The sequence below is a fragment of the Bolinopsis microptera genome, chromosome 8 (genome assembly GCF_026151205.1).
Source record: "Bolinopsis microptera isolate Bmic1 chromosome 8, MBARI_Bmic_1.0, whole genome shotgun sequence".
Taxonomy (NCBI): domain Eukaryota; kingdom Metazoa; phylum Ctenophora; class Tentaculata; order Lobata; family Bolinopsidae; genus Bolinopsis; species Bolinopsis microptera.
The window spans coordinates 8584304-8604229 of record NC_087079.1 but is presented as its reverse complement, the minus strand read 5'-3'; the positions used below and the strand labels follow the sequence as shown (position 1 = coordinate 8604229).

The window sequence follows — 19926 nt, the reverse complement described above, 5'->3', positions numbered from 1 at the left end:
ATTTATTCTGCAGTAAGGCGTAATTGTTGTAGCCTTCAGCAGCAAGATGTCCCAACGTCGGTCGTAATCCTCGTCGCCAATGTTAACGGGGTTCTTCTCTTGTATTGTTTTGGGAACAACGGAAACAACAGTTTAGGAGAAGTGGTTTTAAAATAAACTAAAAACTAACTTTTACGACACGAAACATCTGTATTTTATATTACCTGCCGTGCCGATCTTAATAACTATTCTGACGTCACACTAATGTTTAGTGCTCGAGCTGACCGAGGTTAAATGAGGCCTAGTCCACCTGCTATGGTCATGTGACCTAGGTCACATGACTTACAACCAATGGACGGCTACCTCGCCTAGTTGTCAACCAATGGTAAAATTCCAGTATATTTTGCACAGCACAGAGCGTTCACTTAAATGCATGGTTGAATGAACTGACCCTTATGGTCCTAGATCGAAAGGTCACGATCAAGACACCTGTGTCCTGTTCCATATTATCTTAATCATAATTATGCAATCCTATTACCTAACACGCAGACTCCGAGTCAGACCCCCACCCTCACCCCCACTTCATGGATTATGCTCCTATATCTATGACGGATCAGTGGCACGGTCCCGAGTGGAATGGCAAACCTGTTTATTAGTCTATTCATCCTAATAATGTAAGATACTGTCAGCCCAAATGGAGTTTTTAAACAAAATTCTTGTTTGATCAAAATTGTTACAAAATTTTTGATCTAAAAGATGTTTGCCGAAATGGCTGATTTATTGAGTCCTATTAACTAGTTTTCTAATTTATATGATGAGAAAGTTTAATCCGTATTATTATCAGCATTGATAAGTTCAGCGTGCTGAGTATCATATATGCCCTACGATTTCTATTCTTTTCAACTATTTTTTGAAATTTGAATCTTGGAAAAATAAGAAGAGCATATTCTTGAAAAAGTTTGCATATTTCTCTGGGTTGTATCGCACAGATCACGGAAAAACTTCGGGGTAATACTCAAAGTAAATAGTTTCAAATAACAGTCTTATCCATGCAAAGCTACATAAAAATAACTATTCAGAAAATTATATACATCATCTTTACTCACAGAGTTTATAATAAATAATTATTAGGATGAAAGGCGGAATCTTTATATATTCCAAATATATTGTGTAAATTTGGTAACAATAAAAAACTTCAGGAACGTACATCTATATATAACCGTTTGCCATTCCTGAATCCAAGCCATAAAATGAAAAACCACATAAAATACCAAATTACACAGCAGCAGCTTTTCTCTTAAAATGTCAGCAATTTAATATTTACTTTACACTTACTCGAGTCTTTTAATAAGAGAAAACAGCTCAAAAAGTTCAACAAAATTAAACATGCTATAATTTACGTCTAATGTATCAGATTAAATGTTTCATGTTCAATGTATAAGGTCTGGTGTGTCACTTAAACGTACTCGATCTCACAACTAGACACACTCAACTCCGGCTCGACTTGCTCAGCAGACCTTCTCAGAGCCATCCCAAACGCGAGTTTCAGGATCCCGAAGATGAAAGCAGCAAGTACGCAGAGTCCAGCCACGACACAGGCCCCCTGCAGGAAGGTCAGGTGATCCAGGAATATGCCTGCTAGGAACATTCCAGAGTTGACGCCACCCACCCATCCAATCAGCCAGATGGATGCAATGCTGCTCTTCTGCTGAGCGGTGAGTCGCCTCCCACACAGGACAGTCTGGATACGCTCCATGTTGGAGATAGTCACGTTTGTTACCAGGGGGTCTCCCAGTCCTAGGAGAGAGATGGAGAAGTATCCGGTGAAGTGGGTAGAGGTGTAGAGAAGGGGGAGAGAGGGGGAGGGGAAGAGGAGGAGAGTGCCAATGAATACAAGACAGCATCCTACTATAGCTTGTGTGGTTTCGCTCAGCGCTCTTCGTTGAGAGATGAAACCTAAAGAAAAGCGTTATAGTTATAATAAAGAGTCCTTTAAGTTTAACTCGTAGAATTTAGTTTAATCAATAAACTGCGATGATTAATTGTCGAACCACTCAACTTACAACTATTACGATCATGATAAATACCTGCTATGAGAAAGCCGGCAGCGGTGGCCAAGAAGTTGGTGAATATCAGACTGCTTGCCCTGGAGTTGGAGACATCACAGCATTCCATCAGGAATATGACTGAAGTTATGACGCAGTATCCTGAGACCAGATTGATCAGGTACTGCCCGGAGATTGGGAGGAAAACCAGTGGGGAGAGTGAATCTGATCGTCCATCCTTTTCTTCCTCTGGTTCCGGAACGGGTTTCTCCTCCAAGGATTGGAATTCGGAGATGGGCAGGTCGTCGCGGGGGAGAATTAATCCAGAGAAGACCATGGCGACCAAGGTGAACAATCCTAGGATAACATAAGGAGCATGGTAGCCGTGATCCTCGTAGGAGATAGCTCCGACGAGGGAGAAAGTGCCGTATCCAACATAGGAAGCAGTTCCGGTGACAAGACTGCTGACGAGCTGGAAGTTGTCTGGAAACCAGGTCCTGATGGCTTCAACTGTGGTGATGCAGCCCAGGTACATGTTCCCTCCGGATATGATCCTCAGGAGGATGGAAGCTGCTGAGAAGATCAGTTTGCTGGATATCATGTCAGAGACTCCGTAGCAGAGACACTGGAGGGTGCTGCACAACATTATCCCCATCAGGATGTTGTGGTGAGAGATGCCGCGACTGTAGTGTAATCTGAAATTGTCGGGTTTTTAAGGTATTTGTTATTATTTGATGTTTCATTCTGTCATTTCACCTGGCCGCCTCTTGGCATGCCCTGAGCCCTCTCATTCTTTAGGGTCAAATTTTTAGCAATTTCCAACAAAGCTAATATAAAATCAGACAACTAATTTTATTATGAAACTCACCGATTGAATATCCCCAGAAATGGTGCGATGATGAAGCCTATACCGACACCTGAAATAGAATATCGTGAATATAAATTTCCAAATGATGTACATATTCGGATATATCATCAATCTTCGATCTGATTGGTTTTTTTAGTGAAAAGATTTAGAATTTTAATATAATAATATTATATCTAGGAGCCGACCTGAAATCCGGGAGCCGGCCAATTTTTGATCCGGTCCTGTGCGGCCCGGATCTAGTCCAGCCGGACCCAGATCTGCATTTACAAAATTAAAAGTTGAAAATTTACCATCTTATCCGAATCATCTTTTACTGAGGGGATCATTTGTTACGCAGTTGGGACAATTTGTTAAATTGTTACTGAGAACGGTTTGTTTGTTACTGCACACGCCCTGCATTGTTTGTTAACGCCCTTTCCTTATTTGGGGACCGTTTGTTACTCAGGGGTTTTACTGAGATGGGACCGTTTGTTACTGAGGTGGGATCATTCGTAAGAAGTTCCTTACTGCTTCGCGTCACCTGATGAAGATATTGTTTGTTAATAAAAGAACGCCGTTTTTAAGTTACTCAAGGGATCTGCTCTCAGGGTTTGCGACTCTGAGAGAATCGTTTGTTACTCTGAAGAATGAATCCACAAGAAAAATTATTAAATCATAATTAGTAGACTTAAACATAAGGTTCATTAGTCTTCAGACTTCAGTGTCTACTACCATCTCAAAAGAATTAGTCGTATATGATTATTTAAACTCAGTTCCTAATTTGATGTCTTCTAAACCTAAGAAAAATCAGAATTATGAAGTAATTTTATTCATAATTGCACACTGTTGTATGATATGTCTAATTGTGCTATTAATCGTTTGTGACGTAAAGGTGAAGCAAGGGAAGGAGCCTAATTATTCCTCTCGACCTCTCGGTCAAATCATATTTTAAAGTAACAAAAGTGTAACAAGAGTTTTAAGTGCTGCAAGAGAAAAAAGAGTTACAAGGGTTACAAGAATTTTAAGAGCTGCAAGAGAAAAGAGTTACAAGGGTTACACTTACAATAATTACATCAAGATCCGGGTCTGGGCTTGCCCACTGCCCAGTAAACCGGATTTTATACTACTGATCCGGTCGGTATTGCCATCCTCTATGCATATCCCAGTTCAAAAAGTACAAAATGTGCTCAAAGCGATAAACATACCTGATCCGACAAGGCCGTACACAGTCCCTGAGATGTTACGTCCGGTGAGATGTACAGCTAGGAATCCGGAATTCACCATGCTGATGGAGAACATGCACTGGGCAGCTAGCATCAAGGTTGCCGTGACAATGATCTTCTTGGCTTGCACGGAGTTCGGAGAGATGATTCCTCCGATAAGGGAGGAGAAACTGTTCTTACTCCCATAAGTTTCACTAGGAAGGGGGTTCTCCAGAGGAGCTTCAAGGTCCGTGTATGGGAACACCTCTGCGTAGGTGGGTATATCCTCGGCAGCTGATGAAAGTGCTGCTGGGTTTTCTAGGAGTGCCTCTGTCCCGATCTCGGAGTAAGATGGTGGATCCGAGCTGGCAATTGGGGGCCTCTCCTTGGTTGTTTCTGGAGGGAAGGCCTCTGACAAGGAGGACTGTGGTGTTGGTAAGTCCTCTGTTGAAGAAGTCCGAGAGATGGTGGGGGACTCAGTGAGTAGCGGGGCCTTCGCCTCTGCTGCCATGGCAGCGAGCTAAACCGGGAAGGAGTTAGATATACAGGTCACCATTACAAGGCGATTTTAAACCAATAAATCAAATGTTTCTTTAAAAAAGGATCGAAAAATTAGTAAAGTCATAAGGAAATCGTTCACACCTAAGAGATAAAAACACTTAAAAGCTTTCTCGAGAAATGGCTTGTTTGTACCGAAACCGATGTTGTAACATGAACACAAGCGCGGAGCTCTGGTCCAAATATAGACGCTAATGGGTTCCCCAAGATGGGAAAATACCGTCACTAGAGGTCAGCACCACCGTGCTATTGGCTGATGCTGCTACAGACAAGGATTAGATCTAGAGATAATGAGCATCTTAGCTTCCTCCTAGAGAGCTAGGAACCTGCATCACAACAGCACACACGCGTGCTCGCTATCTTACTCCTGCTATATTATATATATAATACAGGTTCTGGCTCAAAGTGGTTAAACCAGTTTTACCACCATCTCTCTCCCTACATGCTCGATGTGATGTGAATGGTTATGAGGTGGCGCGCGTTGTCAGGCCGACAGGACAGACAGCCAGTTACAGACAGTGGTCGTGGTCACGTGGGAAGACCGGAAACTGCTGGCTTGCTAATTTATTAATCTCCCGTAATTTGGCTGATCAACGCCCTGCTTTATCATCTTTTCCAAACATTGCCAGCCTAATGGTCGCCACAAATCAGGGACCTACTCGGTAATTATAAAGTTATAAGTCGAAAACTGTGCGGGTGTGCCTCGGAAAACAGGTGTACACTGTACGACCTACGTGCGCAAATTTCTCATAACCAGTTCATTCCACAATCAAATCAAATAAGTCTGTCCTAATAAATTAATTTTTATCTCGTTTGCCTTTGGCTTTGGTGAATCCAGTTAAGTCGAACATCAAACTGGTTTGTAAGATAATCAAGTTTATGACCAAGCGCTAGAAGTAGAAAGAAGTAAAATAGAAAAATACTAACGCGTGCGCGTGACAACTAACCGGTCGAATAATAGCAAATAATAAAATAAATAGTTGGTTGCTCAATAGCATGATACATTAAACAAGGTCTTATCATCACACTTACAAAGAAGCCCTCAGACTTACAAAGAAACCCTCGTGTTCCACGTATTGACTACTGACGACTGATCAATGATCCGTGGTTTAAGAGCTAAGTATGATCACATCTGTATCCAGGTTACCTCCGATTAATTTCACTCACATCATCCTGCCTGTTTGTCTCTTAGCCAACTCATTATGTCCTGCCGTTTGTTAACAATCAGAGGCAATTAAAAGAACCAATATCCGCGTGATACCAGGCGGATTGTGCCGGGGAAACTTCTAGTCGGGCTATGAATCATACACTAATGTAGGTAGTGTAACGGTGATGACTGCAGTACCATCCGGCTTGGCTAGATATCAGATTATTGATGATCGGAGAAATATATATAATGGTATTGTTAATTGCTTCCACTCAATGATTTCAGGTGGTTCATGGAAGTCATGTTTAAAGGACGTAGTTCCGTTACGACCAATATCCGATATATTGGTTATAACACCGGGTAAAATAGACAATTATCTCCGGCTATGATGTTTGTACAACGTAATGCCCCGCCCAGTCCTAAGTTCGCCCATTCACCACGCTGTCTTGCGACTAAATGCGACATTCATCCTATTTTCTTGCGACTAAATGCAACATCAAAAAGACTATTATTCGCTTTATTCGCTCTGCCCACAGCAGTGCTTACTGCTTACAGTTACTACTTAGAATCACATACGAGCAAGTCTCATGTTTCTGCTAAATTCTAAAACCAAGGTTCGTTTGCCATTCGCTTAAGACTGAAACCTTAATTCAAGCCCAATGTGACTATGGTAACGGATATTGCATAATCAAGAAATAAGTGATTATGGAGGACGGTTTCATACCAAAAACAATAAATGCGGCCGCTTTTCTTTCATGGATGGCCGCTTAATTTCCCGATCCGTGATGGCGTATTTTATCATATTCCATACAACCTGGGGACCCCATTCTTTAAAATTTATAAGCAGGCAGATATGGCGGAGTGACAGCGATTCGGCGATGGGATCAAAAGCAGCTGATAACAGCTGAAAAGTATTACTCCGTTAGAAAGTAGAAACAATTAAAAAGTCGATTTCGACCTTGCAATAGAAAACTTGATTATAATGTGGGGAGCGTATTGTGAACGTGGAATATAATGACAAAAGGGACTCGAGTCAGCTCGGGTGATGCAAGACACTCGCAGCGGCTATTTAACCAGTGGTGATTTAACCAGTGGTGATGCAAGACGAATGACCTCCAGGCCCGGGTCGGAACAGTCGAATAATCTAGATTGAATTAAAGCGTCGAAATTATGTTTAATATAATAAGCTAGAAGATAACAGTCGAATAATCTTAATTGAATTAAAACGTGTAAATTGTATTTAATATAATAAGTAGAAGATAAATGCGCTGTGTAAATGTAATATTTTTCCTCACCACTTATGTAGTTATGTAACTTCTACAACGTTGACTTCATTCAATGGCAACTATGGACTTGAAAGACACTGAGAGCTAAATATTTACTTTAAGATTTACAATCGAGGTAAAGAAAGTCTGTATCCATGGGGTCACCGTGATAATATCAATAAAAAATGATAGAAAATCGTTGATGTCTAACATATGACACTCGTACTGTAAATGAGAGGCTACTCCCGGTTGAGATATGTGGATTGTGGACGAACACCCGGACACGAGAGCACTAGGACACGAGAGCACTAGGACACGCGAGCACTAGGCTCGGGTGATGCAAGACACTCGCAGTGGCTATTTAACCAGTGGTGGGTCGGAACAGTCGAATAATCTAGATTGAATCGAATTTGCATGATCAAAACGTACCATTAAGTCTGGCATCGATTGACCCATATATTTGTTTATTTTACCAAAATACTTGTTTGTAGCCCGGTTATTAAGGTCGGTAAATGTCCTATTTATATCATCTCGAATGATATTTAATGATTTAATGATTATTTTATATTACCGCTATGCAACCTCCGCAGGTTCTATTAACAAAGTCTTTTCTCTTTTTTTGCAAATTATTCTATTTAAACTATCCTGGCGAAATATATTTAAATAAAGTTTCCTCTACGTTGCACTGAGTTGGCGGCAGACTAAGAGACTCCACTAGGGAAGGAATTTCTTTTAACAGGGCAGGAATCCCTTGTAATCTTGCTTGGTGGATAATGAAAAATAAGTGGTAACCTAGTAATTTTGGAAAACTCTACTGAACTTAGCGGTTGAACAAAACAGCTAGACTTTTTTAACTAAATTCACAAATACTTTGTGCAGTCTAGTTAGAAACGTGGGCGACATATTGGCGAGCGGGCACGTATATACGCCACGCACGTACGACGGTCGCAAGCTACCACATACGGAAAAAACCTCGTTCGCTAACCCTTGTCCTTGACTCTTTTGTGCCTTCGACACTTGAGTCATGGATCAGAAAATAAACGAGTAACATTAAAATGTTTAACGCAAATACTAAAGAAGAGTATGTACAAATGCGGATATTCCGCAAAATCATGGAGCCAAAAGTTTTGATTTTTGAGACCCAAAACTTATCCAAATTGGGTAGGTAAGATCTTAAGTACCATGTTTAGATGGTTTCTTATGGTTATATCAAATACCAAGCATAGGGTGCTATGAAGTTAAAGATTAAAGAGTTGAAAAGAAATCGGAGTCACTCAATATAACAACATGTAGTAAAGTTCATGATGATTGATGCTCAACAACTGCTCATTGTTATAAAGGTTTGCGTTAATTAAATAGCTTAGGTTAATTGGGCGCGGTAAATCAGGATTTTACTGTATAAGGAGTAATGATAGGGTGGTTTGACAAGAATAGCTAATACTGATGATTAATATACGTGATTTCATCCAATATTTATAATACTAATACAGATTACAGCACCGAATAGCGCAAATAATAAAGGAGAGTAGATATATACGGCTTACAGATGCACATACAGGTATGGTGTAATGATAAGGTTGTTTGACAAGAATAGGATAATATGATGACCTATATTAACCTGATGTCATGCATTATCTTTGTTAGGATATCATGGTTGGGTGGATTATGTAATGATAATAAGATAACCATCAGTATACGTCAATCGAGATCCTGTCACAGCATTGTGATTCTGCAGGAATCCTCCAGAAATAATGAATCATAATCGTACATATATTACGGAAGCCAGCCTTGGGGGCTGCAGGGAGGTGATTCTAACGCTAGCGTAATTATTACACAATAGTTACATTTTGAATGGCTTACGGTACGGGGGTCTAAAAGGTCAAGAATCAAGATCTGGGCCACGTACTATATGAATATGTAATATAGTAAGATAGAAGGATGAGGATTTAACCTCTGTTAGCCTACTATGAATGCAGCTGCAGTATTTCCAGTTACACGTATCAGGGAGACTGTCAGTCAGACACTGATGTGTGTCCCTTTCTTTAACATATGAGGTGACCTCAGAGCTCAAACGCAAACCTTGCCAACAAGTTTATACTGAAGAAGAACACCCCCTTAGAATAATGAAACAGCGCCAATACCTCGCCGGGGTCACACGAAGTGGAAGCACCTGACTAGACCAGCTTAATATCCGGTTAATTCCGCTTTAAACTTCCTTTAATATGTAGTGTATACCATCCTTTCCTGTTCGCTGCAGGTAAACTACCTTGAACTTCTTGTCGAATATATTAGTCATTAATGGATCTGAACACTTTCAGATATTACGTGTTTTGACACGTGATAGCAATACTGGGTTTTCATTGGCTAACGCTTGACCTGTGACAGTTATTCTGATTTTTGGTTGGCCAACGCTAGAAGCTGGTTGGCTAATCCCTGCGCGTGTCCGAAAAATATGGTCCACCTTGCCACCAGTATCTAGATATATAATTAGATACATGTCACACACTCCCGAATATGGTTAAACTAAAACCGCACTAAATTCCTTAGTAATAGGTTCAGCGTGGGTGGTAAATTAGGAAAATAAACGGTCTGAAAACCTGTTGTCGGTAAAGCTGGTTCCTCAACTTTATTGGCTCCGAAATCCTGAATTGTTGTAATCTGGTGCAGCATGGTTGGCAGCTGATGCTTTAAGTTAAAGATGGCATTAGATTAAATATAAAATATAAGGCTGAGTTCGGGAGAGAGGGTGAAATCATTCCTTTAATTAACCCCACTTAAGCAAAACTGTCAATTATACCAGTTGTAAGAACTGAATAGGTCTGTAGCATATTAATTTCCTGTATTGTTAGTAACCAGTAACCAGTAACTAGTAACCAGTAACCAGTAACCAGTAACCAGTAACCAGTAACCAGTTGTTACCAGTTACCAATAGTAACGTAAAACATAATTCAGACCACTCCATTAGCTAATGTACTATGTTGACAGTGGAGCGGTTTGTTAAAAGTCAGAGGGAGCTGCTTGGTTTGGAGCAGGATGAGGAAACTGAGCAATCTAGAGACCTGCTCCACGGCCAATCTGGTAAAGTAACTTACATTTGTTTTGACCTTTTTTTCTTAATTGCTTAGATTGCAAGCATTGGAGTACGGAAAATTTCCATACGGATTACGAATTCAGATCAAATTCGGCACTTTTTCGGAAATAACCGAAAGTTTTGTCGAAACAAAATGTTCAATAAATTATGGAACGATTGAAAATGAACCAACTAAATTGACGACTCAATAACAACTAATAATTGTTTATCCTCTCAGCAAAAGACTTGGAAAAGGAGGGTGTATGTGTGACGAAGCTATTCCCAGCTTCAATAGCAACAGGTCTTTATAGGTCCATGGCAACCAAAATTCAAGTACAGTCCGCTTTTAAATGCTGTGTTCATTTGACTTTAAAGGACCATTCGCGTACGAGTGCAGAAAGATTATGCTGATTTTAGAGAAAGCTATTAGTAAATTAGCTGCTGTATAGAAATTACCTCTCCATACTGTATAGAAATTACCTCTCCCTAATATGCGACGTCTCATTTAGCATAATTCAGGTCTGTACGGAAGAAGAGTCCTGAAACTGACTCGGGAAAATCTCCCAAACCATTCCTTCTCTTCTGGAGATATAGCTGGCTTGTCTCACAAAGACTTGACTATTATCTGCGAGGGTATCGTCAGTAAAGTTGGTATGTAGGAGGGGCAATTTGTCTAAATACTTAGCCCCTGATTAACATTTTCTTCCAAACTAATGCTGTTGAAATTACTCTAAAACGTTTTTCCCATAAAAAGAAGTATACAAGCATGAGCTCTGGTTCTGACAGAATTCCAAAAGCTTTCTTACACTCAACAATAAATACACAATGTCACAGGAAAAGACAGCATAAGTGTGGCGTTTGAAGAGTTCTCAGATGATGTGATGCAAATGAGTCGAGTTAGTCTTCTGAAACTCACAAACTCAGTTACTTACTCTAGATACTTGTCGTGAGTTTTATATTGTAAAGGATGGCACTAAGTTTCAAGTTAAATTTATTGTTTTTGTTTAATATCCTTCAAAGTTCATTAGATAACCCCGTTCAAAAGGAAGGGTGTATTCTTACACCTTTACAACTGACTCCTTTAGTCTTCAACGCTCACTGAGTAATCTGGCCATAGTATCTGATTTTGAAAGCTTCAATTTCAGTACTTTGAAAATAATTGAGAAGAATGAAAGTGACTTGGTGGATAGACTGCTATCGGAGGATATCAGAGCTGCACCAACAAATCCAAACGAAGCCTCGGTAAGTGTTTCTATCGATCTTCGAATCTTCGCAAAGATGTCAATAGAATGGCCAACTCCGTGAACTCTCTGAAAACGTGGCGGTAATCTAATCACACTCTATATGACGATATACAGTGTACTATCTATAATGGATCACATGGCGATATAACGACAACGTGCATGGCGATATAAATTATAAAGTGTCTGACAATATACAGTGTGTATTGAAGAAATGTCACAGAAATGTGTAATTGATTGGTTTCAGTCACAGGATGGTTGGCTCAAAGGAGTCCAATCACGTGCCATACCTACTCAAGAAATCGATCCGTTTTCATTTAGCAGAAAGTTTTGAATTTCTACTTTAGTCTCTCCAACAGGTGACGTACTGCAATGACGATTTAAACAGCGGTCAGAAACAAGCTGTTAAACTTACTTTAGAGAGACCTGATATGGCGGTTATACATGGCCCGCCCGGGACCGGGAAAACTACAACTATCGGTAAAGATATAATAATAAATTGCCTGGTTTAAGTAAATTATTTTAAGTAAATTTAAAATCGATTAAGTTTTGGCTAAACGTTTGACCAGTAGTTTTACCAATAAGCGCACAAAAATCCAAAATGAATCAAATTCTTGTAGCGCGATGCACTACTGCCACTGGGCCGCGCCGCGCATCCGATAAGCTTCCAATAAGCTTCTCGCAACCAACCGGCGAGATGCGAAGGATTGACATCGTGAATCAAATCAAATTCATACTTTAATTTCAGTTTTACTGCCAGCAGCATTTTCAAGTTACTACACCAGTAGAGTCAGTTAATTGAATGTTTAAAACTCTCATTTCAGTTGAAGTTGTGCGACAACATGTTGCACGTGGAGAGAAGGTACTGGTGTGCGCGCCCTCCAACATTGCTGTAGATAACCTCCTGAAGAAACTATCCGCTTCTAATACTGTTGTTAGGTTGGGTCACCCTGCTAGAGTCAATGTGAACCTTCAACAATTTACTCTTGGTAGGTTTATGATTTATTGCTCAGTTTTTGTTGACGAAAGTTTTCGATCGTAAATTGTTGGTCTTCAGTCAACAATGTTTCAACAATGTTTCAGCAATGTTTTATGTAATGTATATTCTAGATGCAAAGCTGAAAAACCTCGACGAAGATAACATATTGGGAGATGTCAGAAAAGACATCGACCAGGCTATCAGAGGTTTTCGAGGGAACAAGTCAGGAAACAAAAGTGGAGACTACCAAAGCAGAAAAAATGTTGGGGAACTCAGAAAAGAGCTGAGGGAAAGAGAACTTGTAAGCTACGGTCTACAAAACTAGCAACTTGGCAATATGCCAACCGACACTTTATTCAAAGTCGACGCACGCCCGACACACATTAAATGAACAATTGACGCACGGTTTACGCACGGTTGGTGCAAAATGGTCATCTGAGTAGCTGACGCACGGTAGACGATCACATGGACCACATACGGTGCGCCAACTGTTCTATCGATGTGTAATATGTATCGACCGTGCGTCAACAGAACATGGAGGCGTATCGTCGGTTGGCATGTTGACAAGTTGCCTATAAATAGCTCAAGTCATCGATATCTCAGGCGGTGGTGACTGAAACATATCAGGAGCAATATGAATATAATTAATTTAGATATCCTTTTACAACACAAAACCTATCCGGCAGGCATCTTAATTCACGAATTGCTGAGTCATGTACATATTATCTCTAACAAGGTGATCATACCCCCCGCAGAAAGCGACAAAGCAAGTTTTAACATCCTCACAAGTAGTGCTGTGTACGCTCACCTCGGCTGGCAAACGCGGACCTCTGGGCAAACTGCCAGATAACCATTTCTCTGTGTGTGTTATTGACGAGGCTAGCCAGGCTTTGGAGGTGAGACCTTAGTAACATGATTTAGTTTTTATGTAATTTTTATGGTGATCTTGTAGATTTATAACTTACCATTAGGCGTGCGCCGAGTTGCTTTGTAACTTATCGATAATCTAATATTTCAAACAAATATTGTACGGGTATCACCTGTTAATGATCATGTAGACATGAAAACGATGTATCTATGAATTATGATCAGCGTTAGCTGACGTTTGATATGAAATCGACAAGTCAGTAATGACGGTATTCAGCCGCAGTCGACCCAAGATAACCCAGTGTAGAATCTTAAGTTATGTTATGAATTAATGTAATGATTCCTGTATGAGCTTAATTTGTACGTGGCATTATATTACTATGCAACTTAATATTTCTCAACAAATTTGCACGATGGCGGTCGTAGCACATACGTACAGAGAGAAACTTTCGAATTATAAATAAGATATCATGAGGTAGTGTATACAGTATACAATGTGCATTAAAGTACATAATATCCTACTTTAGGTAGCCTGTTGGATGGGTATCCTGAACGCAAAGAAGGTGATATTGGCTGGCGACCATCTCCAGCTACCACCTACCATCAAATCTGACAAGTAAAGTTTGAAATTATAACTTGATTCCTTATTCAGTATACTTTGTTTTACTCAAACACTAAACACATAATATACACTTTACATCGCACAAGTGGTACATGAGCTAGGGTAGCTTAGAGTAAGTACTTTGTCATAGTGACATGACCTCATTTCAGATTGAGGAACAAGTATAATCTTATTGTTCTCTTATAATTCTTTGGTTAATGTAATAATGAAGAGATTATTAATAACTAATAATATAATCAGGGCAGCTAAAGAAGGACTTTCCCAGACGCTAATGGAGCGGATATTGAACACAATAAAATGTCCAGATGAAGTTTGCACTTCACTTACCGGTAAGATTTCCGCTATGATATTTTATTAATGTTCATTTCAAAAGCACTTTTCGTGGAAAAGCTTAATTATACACAACACGTGATCATTGACGTGAAATTGAATAGTTACTTACCGCGTTATAATGATAGTCACGTTCAAGCCGCTTCCAAAGTAAAGATATGCGTTTCTCAGAAATCTCGTGACTTAAGTTCGGATATTAATTTGCGGAAAAAAATAATGTGGATCGGATATGATGTTCGTCGCGATATAAAGATATTATTTGGCAGAAGCTTTTTTTTATTCCTAGACCGATTTTTTTACTATTGGGTTTAGAATTTAGATTGATATCTGCTCTTACTGACAGCAAACTGATTATTATACAGGAAACATAAGAGGAAGAGCTTTTTTGTCGAATAAATTTGGGACACGCTCTGAAAAACTATAATATACTCATAGACTATAGAGCCATTTCGAGAATCAAAAAAAGCAAGAGTGAACGAGTGAACAGCGATCAAGTGTACAACCATAAGATATTTATCAGCTAATAACTGTACCAAGATTTTAATTCTATTCTTTTCATTTTGGAATTTGTTTTGTGTGCCCACGCCCTAAGAAATACCATACGCCCCTGAGAAATACCATACTTTTGTTTTCCTCATCTTGTAATCAGGGTAATGCTGTTCCTGTCTCCTTATGATATGTTTTGTTTGGAATTTACATTACAAGTCTAGATAACAATACTAAGACGTGACATAAGTCATATCTATGTCTCCATGTCATAATAAGCTCTAGTCTGTATTATAAATCATGTAGGTATGGCTGTAGGTTATATTAGTATGCAGTATGCAGTAGTTAATATCACCCTAAGACCCTTCCTTACAGTGGTATACTAAACACTGTGCAATATTTAGAGTCCTAAACTGTGGGCAGGCTACACTGAGCTCTTGCTTGTGTTGTCACGAAAGCAAAATTATCGTCCTATAGACTCATTGTTTTACACTGTAACCCTGTACCGGCAGAACAGTACCGGATGAACGAGCTGATAATGAGATGGAGCAGCGAAGAGATGTACGCGGGGAAATTAACTGCACATTCCTCAGTTTCAAGTTAGTTTTTTGGGGACGGGGGATTTAATAAAATTTCTTATTAAAATTACAACGGTGAACTCGATTCTCTCTCCACAGATAAGTCTCCCTTATCAACAGTTACAATGAGAACTATTGGTCAGGTCACGTTTTAAGTGGGTTGAAAGAAGTAGAAAGTACGGAGATAACTACACATCCTCTTTGTTTTGTGGATACTGCTGGATCAGGCCTGTTTGAAACCCTGGTGGGCGTTTCACGTGGAAACAAAGGTTTAAATTATCTTCTTTTTTGTTTTGTTTTTTTTTCTATAGAACCTGTTCCCGGTCTCGTATTGGAAAATAATCCAACTCAATTCTGAGTGTAAATACGGGTGGTGCCTGCAAGGGTTTATCTTCATCTCTATATTTTCTTATTAGTAGATTATAATAGATTTAGAGGATTATATTGTCGGTAGATTTGGCATTAAAGGATTTAATTGTGGCAGTTGATACGTTAATTTATCAAGAGTCACGTGACTTCTCTATGTAAACATCAAATCACCATGATATCTGTGAACCAGGAGAAGCTAAGTTGGTGGTGGAGTATCTGACGAGTCTGAAGGAGGCAGGAGTAAAGGAGGCAGACATGGCTGTTATTACACCGTATAACTTACAGATAGAGTTTATCCGGGCTGAGATGATGGGCCGGTTTAAAGAGGTGAGGTCGTAATCGAAAAATATTTAGTTTCTTGGATTTACACATTTTTGGTATCATTGTATTTATTTTATTTGTATTGAACAGAAATAAAGGTTAACAACTCGATTAATTCAGAACAATTGCTAAACTGTCAATCAATTCAAACTTAAACTAAGGTCTCTACTATCTATAACACGCAGGTCGAAGTTTGCTCAGTTGACGGATTTCAAGGCAGAGAAAAGGAAGCCATAGTTATTACTATGGTGAGAAGCAACGACACCGGAGAAATAGGTGTGCTGATAGTTGATACTTGTGATCTTTTCAATAATCTACTGATACCTGTTGGAAATGCGAATAGATTACAGGATTTAATTTGCAAGTTGTTTGGTCAATGCATTAACCAAAACATGTTCGTAGGTTTTTTGAGTGAATCCCGGCGAATGAACGTGGCAGTGACCCGAGCTAGGAGACACGTGTGCCTCATTGGAGACAGTCTAACTGTAAAAAGAGACGCATTTCTCGGTCGCCTTGTCGCGTATTTTACCCGTCACGGCCTTGTTAAGTCAGCGTTTGAGTACGGGTTGGAAGGTGTTGATGGTAAGTTTTGTAAACGCGTTTGATTATATATGTCAGTAGAAAGCTGACTAATACTCTTAATTTGTATTAATTGGAACACAGTCAAATGATTCTGTAATTTCCTAGTTAATATATTAATGTATTCAATTATACTACTGTAATGCTTCGAATATTCAAGACGTTTATAAAGTTCCGTTTTTATCTTCTTCTCCCCAGAAGAGGAAATAGTACACACGCAAGCTGATTCTGATCCTGAAGAACTAGTCTCAGATAGCAAGAATGCAGTTTCAACTCGGACATTGAAACAAGAGACAACTTTTAAACAAACTAGCTCGAAAAAACTCGAGGATTACAAGGAAACAGATAGAACTGAGGGTATGGCATTTCCGGGTGAGATAAGAGAATTTTTGCGATTCATTTAGATAATTTAAATATTGGAATCTAAAGTCTGCCTTATTTAACTTATCTAAATAAATCGTTACGCCCACCTAAAGACGTACAACCTTGGCTCACAAAAGTGACTTAATTCCGGTGATTTGAAGGACGCACATTCCATCAATCAAAATTTCGAAGTGGTAAAATGTATTCCTAAAACCCTCATTTCCGAAACAAACTAAAGTTGAATTTAATCATTCCAATAAATCACTCAGGACTTAACTCCTACCAGCGAAGGATAATCCACGTTTTGTGCGAAGAGCTAGGATTATTCTCAACGTCTACTGGATCAGGTACATATTTCAGATATCTAAATTTTGATTGAACCAGAATTTTGTAGTTTAGTACGATCACAATCATCGGAAATTTACTATTCTTTTTTCACACTAGGTAATGAACGAATCTTATGTGTATATAAGACTAGTCAAGACACTGAAAAAGAGGAAGAGTTAGTGCAAAGCGAAGGAATTACCTCAGAGGTCTGTTCTCCAAGTAGTGACAATACTGCAGTTATCCCTCCCCCTGTAACTCATAATGGTATGTTTAGGGTTTTTTTTTCTAAATCTTAGGAATTTCATTACCAATTTTGAGAATCAGAAAAGTGGTGACTCGTTACATGATAACAGACACTATTATCAAGTCTTGTTTTTGTAAGTGTGGTCAAAATAATTTTAATCTAAATTATTTTTCAGATGATCCCAACATACCAACACCACTGTCTAGTCTGGTGGTATGTAAACAATGTGGTGCGAGAGTTCCCAAAGCTAACATTGAACTGCACCTGGTACGCTGTAAACCCAAGACCTTTACCACCCCAACCCCAAGTCAGAATCAGAAACGTAATAAATCCGCAGCTAGTGGTAAAAAGGTGAGATACTTTATGATGAGGCTTTTCTCAATCATCTTCAAATTCAATCATTTTATTTTGATGTGATGATCTTTAAACAGAAATTCTGAGCAGTACCATTTGATGACAAGTACTCTCTTCAGAAAAAGAAGGACACTCCCAAACAACCTCAGCCCAGTACAGATGATGACTTCAGTGTACTGGACGATGCAGTCTCATCCCGGCTAGCATGCCCTATTACTGGCTGCCAGAACCCTTGTATCTCCTACATCTCACCCTGTAGATTCTGCGCCTCCTGCCACTGTTCCGAGCATCAGATGCCGGAGGTGCATGGATGTGGGGCGGCTGCACGACGAGACGCGCAATTGCCAGACGCACGTGTCAGTGTGCGCCAGCAGGCCAAAAATAAAACTAGACTGAAACAGGCATTGAAAGACAAACAAAAAGAAAGGACTAAGGCCAAGAAATGATTAAAAAGCTATGCGTTTTTATTTTTGGGTCAAATCATGCAGCAAAATTATTTTAGCATGAGAGAACATAATTTTGTAAGATAACAAGCTTCGGGTTAGTTAACCATGATGTATTTGTAAATTGTTGGTGAAGTATGTAATGAGTTTCTGTTTGTTCGGACGGTACAAGTGTATTTTTATTTGACGTCATTGTTACCAAAACAGTCCGAGGGTTTAAAAAAATCAAATTATCAATAATAAGTTGAAATGAAATGTAATTTTAACTCTCAACGAAGTCAAACAGCAAAGAATGCAACAATCAGAAATTGCACAAAATGACCCTGCAGGTTCGGAAAATTAACGAAAATTAACGTTCTCCTGAAAGTGCTCAGAATTGTACAAAATTGGTCATTTTGTGTGACTATATTTTGTGGGACAAAATTTGAGACACCCTCATATTGGTTCTAGACATGTAGTTATAGTGATTCCCAAACTTGGCTGGAGTGGTCCTACGTTCAACACATACATTTTCCGACCGTTTTTGGTTCATCCGGGCACTTTCAGGAGAACATTCATTCTCTTTCATTCGATGAACCTGTCATTTTGTGCGAATTTCTATAGCTCCTAGGCCCAGCTTATAACTTTATTATCTTATACAATTATGATCGACATTCGACAATTCATGACTTATAATAGGATAGGGCAAATAAACGCATGTCCCAATTTAGAGTTTTGTCCCATGTTTCCAATAATCCGGATTCCTGAATCGAGTAGCTCTAACTATATTAAAAGCGATTATCATTAGTTAAACATCATATTTACGAGTATCGTGTGACATGACGTTTATCGTCTGATAACGAGACGATAAGACGATTATCGTCATTTACCGCGATATTATCGTCGATCGTGTCGCGTGCAATTAAATCGTTGCACGATCAAACTTTTTTAATACTTTCAACACTACTATATAACAAATAATTTGAGAATATGAGTATGACGTAGAAATGTCGATACGTTATTCAGCTATTTATTTCCATTAGAATCTGTCATCACTGAGTCTATTCAGAAACAATCAGAAATTTGAATAAAAGAACTATCAAATCATGAGACTCAAAAACACTACACGAATCCACCAGATCAAACTTCCGAAATTGCAAATGCATGCAACATTTTCCAAGCAACCTGTGCGCAGAACGAACGTGCGTGTTGCCCAGTCTTTAAGCGTTTGGCGATCGCCGCTGTGACTCATTTTAAAATTTGGCGGTTTAATCATGCAAACCTCTCAGGCTCATCATCTAGCACATTCTGTATTCCCTCGTTTTCACTTTTAGAGAATTACTTATTCAGATGTTAAGAAAAATTATGTAAACAAAATGGTCGTGGCTCAATTTTGCACCCTGCAATTGAGATTTTTCGAGTGTTTATAAACAGCAAAGGAACATTCTAGAATTTGATTGGCCTGGAATACCTTAAAACATTCATGTTGTCGCTATAATTGATTTAAACAATGTTACTGAAGTTATCTCCAATGTTTATTTAGTTCGGAGCGCCATTTGTTAAGACTATTAGAAGACTGTTAAACACATCGATAGCTTACTAACCACCATTACTAAGTTATTTCGAATGTAAATTGTAACTATATATATATATTATGCTAAAATGACCATGTTAGAGAAGCTGTGGAGGATATTGTGGCTAGTCCGGGGAGCAATAGAGCATCCTTGTTAT

At 39.2% G+C, this 19926-nt stretch overlaps 2 protein-coding genes across 2 annotated transcripts; one reads left to right on the top strand and one right to left on the bottom strand.

Annotated features, from left to right (window-relative positions):
• Positions 1 to 925: 925 nt before the first annotated feature.
• Positions 926 to 4627, bottom strand: LOC134819587 (uncharacterized). The gene is made up of 4 exons (XM_063829600.1): positions 4077 to 4627; positions 2893 to 2941; positions 2067 to 2719; positions 926 to 1935 (listed from the first exon to the last, which is right to left on the bottom strand). Exons 1-4 carry the CDS (start codon positions 4582 to 4584, stop codon positions 1436 to 1438), a joined length of 1710 nt encoding a protein of 569 aa, XP_063685670.1. The 5' UTR covers positions 4585 to 4627; the 3' UTR covers positions 926 to 1435.
• A 5385-nt stretch (positions 4628 to 10012) lies between these two features.
• Positions 10013 to 18353, top strand: LOC134819570 (DNA-binding protein SMUBP-2-like). The gene is made up of 21 exons (XM_063829574.1): positions 10013 to 10121; positions 10352 to 10414; positions 10633 to 10764; positions 10948 to 11059; positions 11259 to 11355; positions 11714 to 11834; positions 12179 to 12343; positions 12465 to 12634; positions 13089 to 13229; positions 13728 to 13816; positions 14063 to 14151; positions 15151 to 15237; positions 15360 to 15485; positions 15776 to 15912; positions 16092 to 16182; positions 16309 to 16488; positions 16684 to 16857; positions 17118 to 17195; positions 17293 to 17439; positions 17595 to 17770; positions 17893 to 18353. The coding sequence occupies exons 1-21, from the start codon at positions 10019 to 10021 to the stop codon at positions 18217 to 18219; spliced, it is 2805 nt and encodes a 934-aa protein (XP_063685644.1). The 5' UTR covers positions 10013 to 10018; the 3' UTR covers positions 18220 to 18353.
• The last annotated feature ends 1573 nt before the right edge of the window (positions 18354 to 19926 follow it).

Coding starts and splice junctions, on each gene's coding strand:
- LOC134819587 (XM_063829600.1), bottom strand. CDS start 4,584: ATGGCAGCAGAGGCGAAGGCCCCGCTACTCACTGAGTCCCCCACCATC. Junction 2,720..2,892: donor TTTCTGGGGATATTCAATCG/GTGAGTTTCATA, acceptor CGACAATTTCAG/ATTACACTACAGTCGCGGCA. Junction 1,936..2,066: donor TGCCGGCTTTCTCATAGCAG/GTATTTATCATG, acceptor GCTTTTCTTTAG/GTTTCATCTCTCAACGAAGA.
- LOC134819570 (XM_063829574.1), top strand. CDS start 10,019: ATGTTGACAGTGGAGCGGTTTGTTAAAAGTCAGAGGGAGCTGCTTGGT. Junction 10,122..10,351: donor CCTGCTCCACGGCCAATCTG/GTAAAGTAACTT, acceptor TTATCCTCTCAG/CAAAAGACTTGGAAAAGGAG. Junction 15,238..15,359: donor TGCACATTCCTCAGTTTCAA/GTTAGTTTTTTG, acceptor ACTATTGGTCAG/GTCACGTTTTAAGTGGGTTG.